A 16,256-nucleotide genomic window follows, 5' to 3' on the forward strand; every position below is an offset into this window, starting at 1 on the left:
AGCGATGAAGTACTGCGCATTACAACTTTATTCATTCCTTTGATCTGCGCCCAAGGCCCGATCAAAAAAGAGCATAGCTAGAAATCTAAAATAAATTTTACACACGTGCTCAGAGCCTTGCACTCCTTCCCTGCATTCATACCACTGAAATACTAAAACTGAAGAAAGCATCCTCACAAAAGGCAAGTGTTACTCTTCCTCAACTTCATTTAAATGCATTCAATTAGTTACTGAAGTAAGTAGATGAGCCTTGTATTACGCTTTCGTGATAGCTTTCATGAGCTTTGCAAGACTGTGTTGCAGGATTATCTTTCCATTTTCCAGAGTTAAAAACTAAAACTTCCGAGGCAATTTCAGTGATGGTTCAGTTGTCCCAGACTTGAGGATTGTATATTGTATGTACTTCCCAGCCAATATTTTTCCCTTGGTTTGTGATTGCTTTCTAACTGTTCTAGGGCTGTAACAGAAGACCACTACAAATCATAACAGTACATGTGAAACCGAATGACGTGCGTTGATAAAACGCAGTTGGGTACCATGCAGGAAATGTTCTGCTGTATCACGAATTCATTTCAGCCTTAAGCCTGCCTTTTGCTTTCTTACATATTTCTAAACATAAAGTACCATACAACAGAGAGTAACTCTGCAAAATACCTGCCTGCAAACATTGGATATAGGTATATTTTTGATGATGAAGATAGCTGACATCTTGCCACACGTGACTTTCTGTATATAATGTGCTTCTTTACCAACCAAAAAAGCCAGTGCTTTGGAAAAGTACACTATAAATAAGAACAGTCAGCATTTTTGGCAACTACAATAATCACCGTCTTTCCATATTTACTGAGAAATCCGGGCCTAGGCAAATAACTATGCCATTTTTTTTCAATTAAGAAATTCATAAATAAAAACCTTTTCCTTACGCTTTTTTAAATCGTCACATAATCAAAACCTCAATGTCATCTCCTGTTGTCTTCCAGCAAGTGCAGCCTGGAGCCTCAGCCAAAACACGCTGTAATATCTCAATGTAGTAGATAGCGGCAGACGCAGAAGGCGCCACAGTGCAGTGCTGGACTCCCTTCCTGGTGGCCGGAGGCAGCGGCGCAGACTGCTCGCTCCTGGTCAGCGGCCCGTGGCAGCTGCCACTCTTCTTTTAGCTCCTTGTTACGGCCCTGCGAGTTGCTCATACTCAACATCAGCCTGGATAAGTGCACAGGAGCAAAATCTTTTCTGTCCTTTTTTAAGAGGTGTCATAGAACTCAAGCACCAATTGTGAAATTTTTCAACATGCAAATCCCAAACTCTCCTTCGTTTAATGGGCCCAGACCACAGTGGGGACAAATAGTTGCTGGCTGTTATATTTGTTAAAAATTGGGCAACTATTTTCGTTTCAAACACTAGACCAATTGGTTGATTCATTTGTTTGTTTCAGGAATTTATCTCTTGGATTTAATCTACATTGATTCTGCATATCCCGCTTCAGGCAGCATTATGGAGAATGAACAAAGATCTAATCAAATGAACAATATTCTCCGAATAATAGCTGATCTGCAAGTCTCCTGTAACTATGGTTCGTAAGTTTTATTATACCTATTAAGCCTTAACTAAAATGTCTTTAGTGCAACGTTGTGAAAGCAGGTTTTGGCCCTGTGTAAAGGCAACACGAGGCTGACGCTGGTAGAGTTGAATGCTAGTAAGTGGTGTAGCTTCCACTTCTGTGCAGTTTAATCTTACTGGTAAATTAGGCAAATAAGCATGTGTTCTAAATTACAAGAGCATAACAGAAGGTGTGCAGAGCTTACTGCTACACATGGACTACAAATGACGTGCCTTCAAGTACAGCTATTGCATTTGGGTTATATTCTGTTTCCACTAAAGGGAGTCAGAGAGAATTATCTTAATGTCTTTCCTTTCCTTTGCAGTAGACATGATGTCTCTGGAGTGTAGAACGTGTTAATTTCATTATCGTTTTATGGTTAATATCCTTATGACATGTTTACAATACAAAATACAACTATTTCAATCTATACAACAGTTGTTAAATTGTATGATTAGCTTTTCCACATACCTCACTTGTTGGAGGCTGCTTCTTTTTGTTACCAAGATTTTACTGTAAAATTCATTTCTGCAATTCTAGCCTGGTAGCGAAGCCTTATTTTGTGGTCTTGACAAATATTCAGTGTACTGTTGGTGGCCTAGCGTGACTTTTCATTGCTTAAACATGAAACAAGCTGGAAAACTTGAGAGCAGCTGTACAGTTCAATAAGTTCAGAACATTTATATGCTATGGTTTCGGAGAGTTTTGAACAGAAAAAAATTAAATGTTAGATTGTGATAAAATGGGGTGAGAAATTACTTGTATATGCTTAAGTGTCCAGCCCTTGTCCTTTGTTATTAACTTTACATACTTTATAATACCAAAGTTAAAGGTAGGGGCTAGGCATTATAATGATTCTGAATAGCTAGATTATTCAGCTATCATGTTCTTATTGTGAGTTTCATTTTGTGTTTGAATACTTTGAATGACAATTTCCTTTCCTGTTCCTTTCCTTTTTACAGTTTTGGTGGCTTCGTGCATTGCTATGTGTTAATTTTGAGTGCTTTTGTTAAAATGAGAATGAAAATTAAAATCTGGCCTCGAAGAAACAATATTCTGGAATAATGGGTGCCTTTGAAAGAGTTGTCTTTATGAAAGCATAAAAGTTAAGTTAGATACTACAAGACATGTTCCTGTCCATGGACCAGGCAACAAAGGATTTTTCTGGCATTCTGAGTTTAGTGTCGTTCTTGGTATTCAGCATTGTAATTTTTAAGTCTCTTCACTTCACGTTCATATGAGAATCACTAACAGCCATGGCTGCAGGCTTTAATTTCCCCCAAAACAGTGAGCACAAAATTCAAGCAGGGTTTGCCACAAATAAGTATTTTCCACTTGTGAGGTGGCGTATAATGAAATCTTCTAGCTTCCATGGTGATGAAAGGCAGCTGTGTTCTTTAACAACTGAGCATCGCTTTTGCTCAATCAAATCTTTAACATCTTCTTAAAGTCAAAGTAATATTTCTGCTTGTTTTATTCTTTAGGAAGGTTCAGATTCTCTGTTTCTGTTAAGATAACCATGAGAACCAGGAAAAAAAAAAAAAAAAAAAGAAAAATTCATTTTGAATGACATGAATGTTTGGGGTTTTTTTTTTTTTGAACACTCCACAGATCATCTTATGATACTGCCCCATGTGCAAAAGTATTTGAAGTCTGTCCGTTACATTGAAGAACTCCAGAAATTTGTAGAAGATGACAATTATAAGTAAGTAGTGTTCTTTTCTTCAGGTTTTGGGGAACTTAACGGAAAGATCACTTGGCTGTTAGCTTGATTCAGTGTTGAACAAAACCCCATTGGCTGAAGATGTTGTGAGGTTTGTCTGGTGTTCTTAATATTTTATTACTGGAGCTGGTAATACCAAGATGCCTGAGTAAAATTCAGAATGACAGTCTTCCTTCATGAATCCAACCAGATTTCCAGAATGAAATATCTCTGTAAAAGTTAAAAGCAGATGAAAATCTAGTCTTTATTCTAGTACGTGGTGGTTGCATTCTGGGAATTTTGTTCAGGAGCTCTAAAGCCATTGCCAAGGTGTTCAAGATTGACTCTATGCTATTGTAAACAATACATTAAAAACACCATCCAATTTCAAATTACTATTTTTAATAAGCTGGTACTTAAGAAATAAAACTGACAATTTTGGGGATTTAAGCATGTTAAAGCAATGCTTATGAAAGAGGTGGAGAAGAGTCAACTCCCACAATGTTGTGACATTGACAGCAGACAGCACATTGGTCAGTGTGTGAATGTGCTCCATTTAAAGGAGATAATAATCCCTGGCCAATAATTCTGAACGAACTAGCACATTAAATCATAAGTTTAGCAGCCAAGGTTTTAAATAACTCAACCAAGGTAGGTGCAATGCTATATAATTAGTGACTGACAAATATAATACCTCTATTTAGGTGAGCAGACTTAAAAGTATTCAAGGCAACCGGATGCTCAGTAACGTGATGGTGGTATAAAGGATTTTAGAATATGTTTTGGAGAATAAGGTTGCTAATGAACTTCTTTAAAACCAATCTTGTTACCAGCTTTAATAAATACTTCAGTTAAGAACTTTGTCTCAAAGCTCGTGTGTACTTAGACCGTACGCTGATAAAACAGTGTTGGAAGGGTTCATCAAAGTAGAAGATGATTTGAATATCACAAAAGAAGAATCGGATGGCCTGATGACTAAAATGATAGCGATGCAAAAATCAAAATGTTACATATTTATTCTAACAATAATTATGGTGTTGATTAGTAGATGTCTGTCAGAAATGAGATACAGCCATGAAAAGAGAAATTCATCCCTACTGGCTATCAAATATAGTGTTTCTTTAAAAAATTAAATTGTTAATACTGCTTCAAAAGGAGCTGGTGAGACCTTATGTGGAGTACTGTAAGCAGTTCTGGCCATCCATGCTTAGAGTGGGTTTAAAAAAATTCTGGTGCAACCGGGTGAATGAAGTCTGTCTTGTAACACCAGACTTAAAGAAATAGGTTTGGCTTTAGCCTACAAAAGCAGAGGTTTAGCTGATAGAATCATCACATGTAAACACAATTAGGAGAAAATAGGGAGGATAAAGAGCAATTTAAACTAAATTGTACTGGTAGCACAAGGATAAATGAATACAAAAATTTAGAAGCGAAATGTTGAAGAATGGTTCCCAACCATCAGAGTGATGGAATTCTGGAACAGCGTCTTAATCAGAGTAGCAAGATTAATAGTTAAAAGAGTTTAAGTTGAAACTTGATCAGTCAGTGAAATGAGAGCTACCAGTTAGTGTTTGTGAAAGGAAAGGAGCAAATTCAGTGAATCAGAAGACTGTAATAACAGTGTGGAGTCATGTCCTTGTAAGCATAAAGAATGACCTACCCTAACCATTCCTCATTTCTCTGCAGTGACGGCCAGTATTGCGGGCATACAGATGCCAAATGCTACTGAGACAGTTCAGGAAAAAAAAAGGTGTCACTGTAACAGAGACAAAACCCCGCATGTCTGAGCATAGCATGAGTCAAGCGATTTCTCTTTTCGATTTTGAACTGAAGTGCAGTTGGTGATAACTCCCTCTGCCAAAGCTGTTCCACTTAGCTCTGGTTCGGGCCACTGTGCATACAGCACTATTCCTCAGCCAAATCTCGCAATACAGATTCTTTCACATTTTTCTCTCAGTTTTCCCTAATGGATCTTCAGTTTCATAGCATTTTCTGGTCCTGTGCCAGAACAAGCTGTAAGCATTAAAAACACAGAGTGCACTAAGTTTTTATACTGGGAAAGAGTCTTCTCTCTCTTTCTCTTCCCAGTGACCACTCTTTTTGGGCCAGGCACAGCATTAGTGTACTCCAAAGAGATGTATGCTTGACCTTTGGCAGGGAGAACAGAACTATCTCACTACCAGGCTGTCGGGGAGAGCAGCTTAGATAGTTGCCCTAAAATGCATTGGCAGGATTCCAACACGCATTTCGCCAAATGAGAACCTCAATTACACTGACAAGGAAAATTTGGCAGCCACTTTATATAAACAAAGCTTTTCTCTACAATTTTTTGTGCCAGCCCAATTGCTTGCTTTAGGTCCCTGCTTGTCAGCAAATAAGAACACTCCAGAAAAACCCTGACAATGATGTTATATCCTAAAAATAATAAATCTTTCTCACTCAGCCCACGTACTGTTTTCTGCAGAAGCTGAGAAATTATAACATCTGCTAGTTGCAAGACTAAGGGGGCAAAAATAGGACCTAAAGCATCAGGATTCCTTCTAGATATACCCAAAATGTATTGCTAATCATTGTTATCTCAGGGCATCACTGGCAGCCAGTGGGCTGCAGAGATACCATGGTACAGCTGCTGCAGGATCTTCCTCCTCCTCCAGGAGTGCAAGAAGTGATCTGAGGAGAGTGCTTGTCCCCAGGTATGCAGTTTTCCCCTGAGCTAGACAGCATTATCCAAACATTGTGGCACCATGCCACATTCTTTCCTAACCTGCCATGCCTTGCAGCAGTTCCAAAACTTTTTTTTTTGCTGATCTTTTGGTATCGTTAGGTCAGGTCTGGTATTCTCCACAGTCATTCTTTGAGTAAAGTCAGTTTAGGAGTGTTATTTCTATTATTTTATCTGGACAGGACAGTCAGGATTGGAATCCCATTCTGTAGGCTGCTATGTATACATATGATTTGGTTCTTCAGGGCATGTTCAGCAAGACACTGATATTCCAATATACCAGTAAGGTGCTTTACAGAAAGATCAGCTCAAATTTAGATTGACATGAGTAGGGTGCTGTGGGAAAGCATCCAAGATAAATTAATAGGCAATCAAAACATTATACTGACTCCTAACAATGATGGTGCTATAAAAGTGCCAGCTGCACCATATTGTTTTTAGTCTTATAGTAACAGGAATTGTATTGCAGGTGCTTAAAATATTAGTACTTACAACAGTGAACCTTGGCCACAGTCCATCTTAAATAGGTCTCCCAGGCAGCTGTATTCCCTGGACCTTTTTCACCAAGAATTGTTGTCAAAGGCAGGGGTAGGGGGAGAACTTCACTGTTCGTCTGAGATTTGTAGTGATCCAGTGGCCATATCGATCGACAGCTGTAGTTGTGACTTGGCTGCCTCTTCCACAGGACGTTCTCAGGGACAGTGAAGCTTCCAGAGACTGTTGGACCTACTGTTTAAGTGCTACAGAGGCAGCCCAGAATGGTCCAGATACATCAGACCCATTTTGCTTTGTACACAAATACTGGTCGGAAATGCCCTGAGTGACATCTTTGAGGACGGCACTGCTTTACTGCAGCTTAGATCTTCCTTGCCTTGAGAAAGATGAATAAGTTTCGTTCAGCCTCCTTGCAGAGCAGCTAAATTGCTTGTTCGTGTAAGGCTATTCTCTGTCTTTATTCCATTGCGTAATATCAGGAGAACTGAGTATAAAAGTAGCTTTACTGTCCCAGCAGTAGTTTAATCCTGTACTGGAGAGCATACTCCCATGAAACAGAACCATGGTCAAGACTAGCTACCTGTTTTGTTTTCTGCGTTATCTTAGGTTCCTCTTTTTCTGCTTGTCAGGAATGTCACTCTTGACTGAGCTATATGGCAGCAGTCAGTAGCAGTGTTATTTAAGACTGGGTTGGGATAGAGGTCCAGCTTACTTGACGGAGTGTACCAGCCCTAACACGTTCCTGAACACATTTGGAGTATCAGCCTTTAAAAAAAAAAAAAAAAAAAAGGAAATTGTTTGTATCATCTTTTTGGCATCCAAGAACAAAACCTTCACATACCCTTCCCGTGCCTTGTTCTTCGAAGGCTTTGTCTGAATTCCCAAAGGTAAAATCGGTGGTTTGTTAATTCAGTAAATCTCTGTGATGTTTTTTTTCCTAGAGATTTTACTTCTAGTTTTCATTTCACCTTAGATTGTTAATACTAACTCCTCAGGTTTGGAATTTCAGTTTCTAATGGGACGTTTCTGACACTGGTATCTAGGATCTATCCTGGCATGTCTCTTAGCTGAACTCCTGCTGTATAATTTTGGAATGTTGAAATTTCCTATGTCAGCACTTAGACCTTTCACTAAGACTAGGCTTCCTCACCATGGTAAAGCCAAGATTTTGGTTTTGAAAAGAATTCCTGAAAAAAAAAGTTATAACAGTGCTGTAATATTGGATGAATATAGTGACTTGTAAGATGAATTTCTGATCATATGCAGGTGCAAACACAAAAAAGAGAATGTCTTTACTAGTGAGATGAGCATGCGTGTGCATGCATGTAACCTGTGCTTCACAGTGGAAATTGCAGTGTCAAAGTAACTGCAAAAATGAATGTGGGTGGTGATAAACAAGCCAAGACTGGTTCAGACCATACTGACTGTCAGTATCTCTTCTTTGAAATAAAAATAGGTTTGATTGTTTCCAGCCTTCCGGGGGAGAGAGGGAAGAGGAGAGAAGGTGTCCAGGAATGTCATCTCACTGTCAGAATATATTCCCTTTTGCCACAGTTTTTGTTAAACATGTCAGCATGAGTATTTCATATTTACCAAAACTCAAATTTAGGCTAAGACTTATTTGTTGTTCTTTTCATACATCCCGTATTTTCCTAAGTAGAAGAGCCAAGTTGCAATTTTGCTATTTTGAAAACATTGCAGAATTCTGGCATTGTTGAAGTCAATGACCAAACTGTCAGAGACTTAAGCAAGGGCTAAGATTTCAGAGTGTACTTGAACATAACCAATCAGGTAAACAATATTATTTAACGTTACATTTTCCGGAGAGTTGACCAGTGGAGAGTGATGTAATCTCATTTGATAGCACTGAAGACTCACTTGTTGCTGTCGGTGAACACACACTACACGTGCTTTCTAGATTGTGTCACGATACCGTGCCTCTTTCTAAAACCTTGTTAAACGCATGAAGTTGTTAGGTCTTACTTTCTGCTGTTATCTTCCCCTTTTCTTCTTTACAAGAATACTTTTAAACAGAAAGAGAGAAATAGTACAGTACAAGTAGTTGCACGGAAGTTGATCTTACTCGCTTTTGTCAGGTGTTCTGGTCGCCGCAGAAGGCGTAAGTACTCTTGGCTTAAACCTGGTGGCAGGTCATGGCACTGCCCCTTACGTACAGATTCACAGGCAGTATTTCAAACATGTAAGAGTTGTATGGGGTCTTGGAGCTTGATACACAGGAAGCTAATTAAGTTGACAGAAAATGTAAAGGTGGATAAGTGGTTTGCGGCCCCCTCACGTACGTGAGGTAGTCTTGCTGCAACTGCTCTGAAAAATACCTTATTCTGTAAATAGTTACCTGAAATGATAATGCTTAATGAGCACGATTCAGTTCAGCGTGCTTAAGAATAAGAGTCTAGTCTGTAATACTTACATACAGATTTAAATTCCTTTTAGTCTAACAAAGCGAGAAATTTTCAGGAGGAATGCGATACAAGTCGCATTGTTGTAAAAGGGAGAAGCTGTTTGCTCACGTGGACTGAATTGCAGCCATATCTTTAGATGATGGGCTTATTAGACAAGTGCTTCCACAGTGACCAGATAAATTGTGGCTGTTGCCACAGGGTGCTACTAAAACTGAACGATTTATTTGATAACAGGATAAAGAAAGAGCATCAGAGATGAGTTCCTCAAAGCTGGCAGAAACTAAAACACACGGTTGTCACACATGGCAAGGATGGGCAACAGCTCCCTTGTACAGACAGAAACAGAAGACAGAGATGAGCAATTGCGGAGCAGTGAGGGGTTTGCAGGAGGAGGGTTGTCTGCCTCTCTTTGGAGATCACCTGTTATGTGAAACAAGTTGAAATGAGTGTTCCGTTTTGCATAAGGACTTTGGGTCATCCAATATGAGCTAACCCAGTATAATGAGCTTAATACCCAAATTTCTCAATGTCTGTAAACAGCACAGTTCTGCAGGAGATTCTTGAAACCAAGATATTTTTTTTTAAAAAAAAAAAGCTTTCTGCACAAAAATCAAACTCACAGCATGGGAACAATAAACCTCTAATATAGTGAGGAACAGATCAGCCTCAAAAAGGAACAAAGGAGTAACTGCTGTGCAAGGGATGCAACTGGAACATTCCAACAGGAAGACACATTCACACAGTAGGGCCCTAATTACAGGGAAAGACTTCATTAAGTTTTTTTGCCCTTTTTCCTTACTGACAGGAATTCCCATGCGATTAACATTCGAATTGTGCACTGAGTTATATTACTGTAACTTTCTCATTGTTGGCTTCTAGGAGACACATGTTCCACTTCCTGGTCACGGAAGTCGTGTTGACAGAAAGAAAAGAAAGTCTGGAAAGGAATGATTCATTGCCTACTTGAAATACTTTACTTTGGATGTTAAAAGAATCTAGTATTATCAGAAGAATAGGAATTCTAAAACATGAAAAGGGACCATAGGTTTGTTAACTAACTTCACACTAAAACATAGTTGACAGTGTTTGAATACTGCGGAGAATGGACTGGAAGGTATTCCCCATAAAACTTATGTACATGAAAGACAAAGGTAGTAAGGAAAGTGACTGTGAAGCCATACCTGATATTTTGAAATGCGGTCATAGGTTCCTCCACCCACCCCTTTGCATGTTTTTATCTAAAGTTGAAAAGACTTTCACTGGTGTTTGTATACAGCGGAGTACTGCAGTCTGTAGCTTGAAACCGTCACAACGTTGTGTGTCTTTAATGCTGTGCAGTGGCAGCAGTTATTTCCTTTGGTTTTATGCCATTTCCAGTAGAATTTACTGAACATTGTAGTCCTCCATACTTTTTTGTCAAACTGGTACAGAACAAAGGACCCGTGAATGTCAAGTTAAGAGTGCGTAAACTTGAGGGGTGGCAGAAGTCGTATCCACTGGAAGGAAAAGACGTGTTGGAGTGCTGAGAAAAGGGAACAGTGAGTGCATTGTGAAACACAGAGTGAGGCAGAGAAGCTTATAACATTATAACGTTCTTCTAATTATCTTCTTTTACTGTTAAGTGTTGATCACTTTACCCACTTATGCTCCTTTTCTGTAGGCCATAGTAACTAATATTTCTTAATAGCTATTTCTGACTGCACGTTTCCACATGGTAACAGAATAAATTCACTTTTGATGCACAGAGGGAATAAAATGTTTGCTATTAGATTTGTATCTAAATTTACTAACTTTTGGAGGGTTTTTTTTCAGGTTGAAAAATGAAACTATATGAACTTATATTTTTACACTGATAGGGAGTATAAAATATCAATTTCCATTTCTGTTTTCATAGACTTCCCTCACAGTTTCTTTCTTGGATGTAAGAGGTAGCAATTTACTTTAAAAAAGGTATTGTTTTGTTACATAACAAAATAAATAACTGCACTTCCAACAAAGTAAAATTCCTGCTTACCACTTCCAAAATAATTGCTTTCTTCAGTTTCTTTAAAATTTTATTGAGAAAATGTTTTTGTTAATGTCTCTAAAAATTTGTTTTTCCAGATTATCATTAAGAATTGAGCCAGGTAACAGCTCTCCTCGACTGGTTTCCTCCAAAGAAGATCTTGCAGGTATAAAACATCATTTGAAAATTTGAGTAAGGAAATAATTTTACTTACAGAAATCCTCCACTGAAGTATATGGGAAAACCCATTTTATATCAGAGGAGTTTTGGAGGAATTAATCAGTTTCAAATATGGGCTTTTATTGCAATTACAGAATTGTCTTGTAAGGGCTGTCAGAGAATTGATCCCTTTCCATGCGTATGCCCAGTTTCAGAACATCCTTGGTCCAGAATGCTGCCGCTCTAATAGTTGTAAAGGATCTGATTTTATTGCAAATTTCTACACAGCCAGCTTGTACTTGGGTTAGCATGTCCTTTTTCTTAAATAATTTTCTTCCTTTATGATATTCACCCTTGGAGATTCTTACAATAACAAATTATATCCTATATGTCAAGATTGATTTCACACATATCAGCATTCATTTGACTAGGCAAAACAAATCCATTGATCTTAAATGAATGAAAACAATTTGATTTCAGAAGTAAGACTTAATTTGCAGAGATTTTAGAGAAGGAATGTACTGATATTTGCCTTTCTGGAGAACAGGTTTACCTGTATGGCAAAGAGGAGCGTTTTTAAGATGATTTATTAGTAGGTTTCACATTTTTAATATGTAGCACAAAACCTATTGGACTTTCTCTGCTGTGATTAAAACCCCAGCTACAGCACATTAAGTCTAAAATTAATCCCAGGAATTGACCAGTGCAAATTGCCAAGGTTGTCAGTATCGATACCAAGTCTCCCGCTACCCTGTTACCATATCAGAGTCTACTGAGTGACCACGATTCACGGTAGGAGCATTTGTCCAGAAGCCAGACCTGGTCATTCAGAGGTGTCGTCAGTAAAGATCACTGATTTGTATACAAGCAATTGCAGTTTGAGGGATAGCACAGGGTGTTTGTTAACATTGGAACAGAAATTAGATTGTGTGATTTTTTTTTTTTTTTTAGAAATGTTTGCATTTTCATTATTATTTAATAAGTGAAGAAGGAAGAGTGCTCATTCAGTACAAACGAATCACTGCAGTGAATAACAAAGAAAGTTCTCCTTTCAGGTTTCTGTGTGAACTGACACATAAATTTGAGACAATTTCATTGTCTAAGGCGGGAGGACAAAACGTTTGTAAAAGCTTTTAGCAACAGCTAAAAACTACAGTACCATCCCTAAACTGATCAAAACAAACCTGCTGTACCAAGACAATTTATTTCAATGAACAGACTAAACAAACATCGGACTATGTGAAATGTACTTACTACTGTACTTACTACTATAGGAGTCATTATCTCAAAAGGTGTTCTATTTTAATCTCTTAAACCCGAATGGCCAATTTTGTGTCTCATTATGTTAAACCATGTGTGAATGTAAAAAACCCAAGGGGTCCAGACCACATCTGATAGGTGATTTCATTTGGCATTCAAAATGTCTTTTCTTCTCACCAAATGAGAGAGAGTCAAAGCCAATGAAAGAAAGAAAAAGGAACACGCTAAATATGAAAGGAGAAAAATAAATATGGGTGTTTTTCCTCCGCCTCTCAGCTCTTGGCGTTGGCTGCTGCGAAACCCTTTCTAAGCGTCAAATGGCCCGTCGTTTGTAGGGACCCTCTCGTTTGTCTTGGGATCATGAACGCTATTCCCATAGTCGGGTAAACATTTGATGCGGTCTTCAGTCCATACAGTTCTAAGGAAAAAGGAATAAAAGCTACAGAAATAATAATTTGGAAGAGAACGTTTCTTCAGGAAAGCGCTCTCCCCCTCCCCTCTCAGCGCTCACTAGTATTAATTGCTGTGTAAAATATAAGTCGTTCACAGCCTAGGTAAGTTCAAAGGGGGTTCTTAGAATCATAGTATGGTTTGAGTTGGAAGGGACTTTAGAGATCATCCAGTCCCACACCCCTGCCCCGAGCAGGGCACCTTCCACTAGACCGGGTTGCTCCAAGCCCTGTCCAGCCTGGCCTGGAGTAGGGACGGGGCAGCCACAGCTTCTCCGGGCAACCGGAGTATGTGATCGTGTGGTATCTGGCAGTATTAGGAGAGGGCGAGCTTTCCCCTCTGAACCTGCAGTGCCCCTATATGCTCTGTAAGGTTGATTTATTCAGCGTGAGAGTTAACGTGACAACTAGAAGCCAAGCCCCGCGTCGTTCCTATTGCTTCATTCTTCTGTTAGTATTTCCTTCGAAAGCTTAACACACTTGTGGGCTGCTGTATTTCTTGCTCAACTAGAGAGCTCTCGCTTGATGGCAGTTAGACAACGAATGCCAGCAGCATTTTGTAATACCCACGTGAATTTTTCAGTGACCCGCACCTATGCGGCTGCAAAAATGCTACTAAAGGGAATCCAGTGTACTTTATTAAAAAAAATAATTAATTTCTGGAGAAGGTTAGTTAAGTAAGTTAGCATGAATTCAAACTGAAGTTTAACTAAGCATGAAGGCAATAATTTATTGTTTATTTCACAACATTAATAAATAGAATATAGCCATATAGCCTTGAATAATTCCAAGCTAAAGTACTCAAATATCAATAATGAGATATGTGACCATGGAGATTTAAAAATAGCACATACAAAGGTATTTGAGTCAACTTTATTTGGATTTAAATTGTAGTTTGAGATTATTTCCACTTCAGCCATTGTGTGCCGGGGGTAAATCCTTTGCAGTCAGCAAACTGTAATGATAAGAGATGATCTCAAAATAGCTTAGGCAGTAGTTTCATGTTCCAGTCAATAGTTTAAGGCATAGGAGTCTGAGTATAGTGATTTTATGGTAAAATAAAGGTTCTTGGCCCATAAGGACAAGTCATCAGTTCAGTTCTCCTGATAGTCAAAAAGTTAATATGTTACTAATAGCAATAAGTCTAGTTGAGTTCTGCCTGTGACATACTGCCTTGCTTACAGGTTGCCGTGTGTTTCCAAATGTGGAGAAAAACCATGATGTTGTGGTGTTAATTCCAAACTCTGTAATTGACTTAAGCGCAGGAAATAGCATCGTCTTCATGTCCTAAAGTGTAATTACTTGCCTTGATGATGGAAATGGATTTTACTTCCCAGCATTTTGACTTTATCTTCGACCCAACTTCAGTTTTCTCTCGTTCAAAAGAAGATTAACAGTATACTCTAGGCAGGGACATTGTGGGTTTCTCTTTTTCCCCCTTAAAGTACCTTTGTGAGTGTGAGGCTCAATAAAAACAGTTAAATCCTTCAGTATTTCTGTTTGCAAAGTACTGGAGAAAACCATGTGTCCATTTTCCACTCTGGTTGCCAACTGGTTTTCCAGTAAATTCGAACAGGAGGCAGACATCTGATTAAAGTGAATGTCTCACAACAAGCTATGTTTGGTATATTAGTGGCTAGGATGGTCTCATTTAATTGCCAAATGCTTATATAATTGTGAATAGTGCTTTCACAGCAAGATTTCATGCCTTCCATAACGCTGCAGAGATTCTTGTCTCTTGCAAGTAGCATTTAAAAAGGAGCTTTAAACAGCTTAATTGTATGCTTTCAGGAACTCCGTGATTCACACAACTTCCTTGGCAGCAACTTAAGTCTGTTCATTCTGCCTTGCTATGGTTTGGGAGAGAGAATGTAGCTGGAGAGCGTGTAGCATGCTAACTGTTCGCAGTTTCCAGTTGCATTAGCTGTAAAAGACATCTGTGTTCCTGCAGGGCTGGCTAGGAGGTGCCCAGCGGTTATGGTACAGCTATTAGACAGGTTGTTTTGGAAGGTATAACTCAATACACTTTCCCAGAACAAAAGAAAAGATTTGATGTAACATATGGTAAATAAGTTAGCCTTCTAAGCAACTGAAGTTTCTCAGAATTTGCACACCAAGTGTAGCTCAGTATAGAAAACTTTGTGCGTGTTCTTTGTCATCCTCACGTTATTTTGAAAAGTTCAGGGTGCAGTGCTAATTAGAATATTGAAAATGGTTACTTGTCTGAAATTTCCATGTTTATCCTGTCTTGGAAAGCAATATAAAAAGATGAAATTATGTTAAAATAATTAGCTTACCCAGAAAATTATATCTAATACTAAGTGACTCAAAGACTGGTCTTTACGGTTCTGTGATTTTTAACGAACCCCTTCATCAAAGTTAGCACTTAGAAGTCCTTTTTAGCAACAGCCAGGCCTCAGCTGTGGGCAGCCCTTGTTGCTGGCTTTGTTATGCAATAGTCAGGGATGGACCCTCACCCCCTTCTGTTTTTTTCCAAGCAGGTCTTGGTATAATTCTTGAGAGGAGAATAAGTGGACCAGAGGTTTTATGTTACCACCCTACCGGGAATCTGGAGTATTCTCTTCTTTGTTATTGGGGTAAAATTCAGCCCATTGTGCTGAGTCCGTTCAGCTGTTGGAATTGCTAAAGAACTTTTAGTATTTATTTTAATTAATTAGAAGCAGTAGGTTTATCGGATGTAAAGTATGTGATATGTAGGAGTTAAAAATGTAGAAATAGATGGAAGAAAGACTGGGATGTTTGCATATTTGTAACCCTCTGGAAGTAGGTATACTACACTGGTGATGTCTGTACAGCAGTCCCAGCATTTTAGGATAAAAAACCCGCACACCATTATTTTCCATGTAAACACGGAGTTGACATTTAGTTTTGCCATTTGTTTTACTGGTTGCTGTGGCAACTAATAAATAGTTTGTGCTAAGTGCTTTAGCAGCCAATCGTTCTGTGGAAGTGAGGATTGTCTAATCCTCCTGCAAGTGCTTGGTTGTTGCTTCGTGTGCGTGGTGTCTGCTTTTCTTATACTGTACTTAAGGGAGAAATGGAAGAACTAAGTTTTCTTCACAGAAGTTTACAGACCATCGAGAAAACTCTGCTCTTCGGTTTCAAACTTGTAGGTGTTTCCAACCTCTTCCTCTGTAATACTTCCCTACAAATTTTTACAACTCATTTGAATATTTTTGAAAAAAATCAATACCAGACAAATGTGTGGGATTCACATGCTGTTATCAACCACTAAATCCAGCCAGAATTAGTGTGCTGTGGTTTTTTTCTTAACAGACCAAAGCTTCACAAAAATTGAAGAATATTCTGTCAAAGCAAATACAAAGTTATCAGGGAGAGAATGATCATGCTCATTTTTTAACTTTATCACTTTCTATTACTTTCTGTGACTTCCTTACCAAACAAGTCTCTTTAATATCCTAG

The 16,256-nt window shown here is 38.6% G+C and overlaps 1 protein-coding gene across 1 annotated transcript in view; it reads left to right on the plus strand.

Annotated features, from left to right (window-relative positions):
• Positions 1–16,256, plus strand: part of RALGPS1 (Ral GEF with PH domain and SH3 binding motif 1) — a 121,380-nt gene that overhangs the window by 88,400 nt on the left and 16,724 nt on the right. Inside the window, exons 10-12 of the mRNA XM_082492608.1 lie at positions 1,433–1,570; positions 3,209–3,302; positions 11,043–11,110. Coding sequence (XP_082348734.1) covers positions 1,433–1,570; positions 3,209–3,302; positions 11,043–11,110 — 300 coding nt within the window. The remainder of the gene's footprint in view (positions 1–1,432; positions 1,571–3,208; positions 3,303–11,042; positions 11,111–16,256) is intronic.

Source organism: Vanellus vanellus (genome assembly GCF_965231255.1).
Source record: "Vanellus vanellus genome assembly, chromosome: 18".
NCBI lineage: Eukaryota > Metazoa > Chordata > Aves > Charadriiformes > Charadriidae > Vanellus > Vanellus vanellus.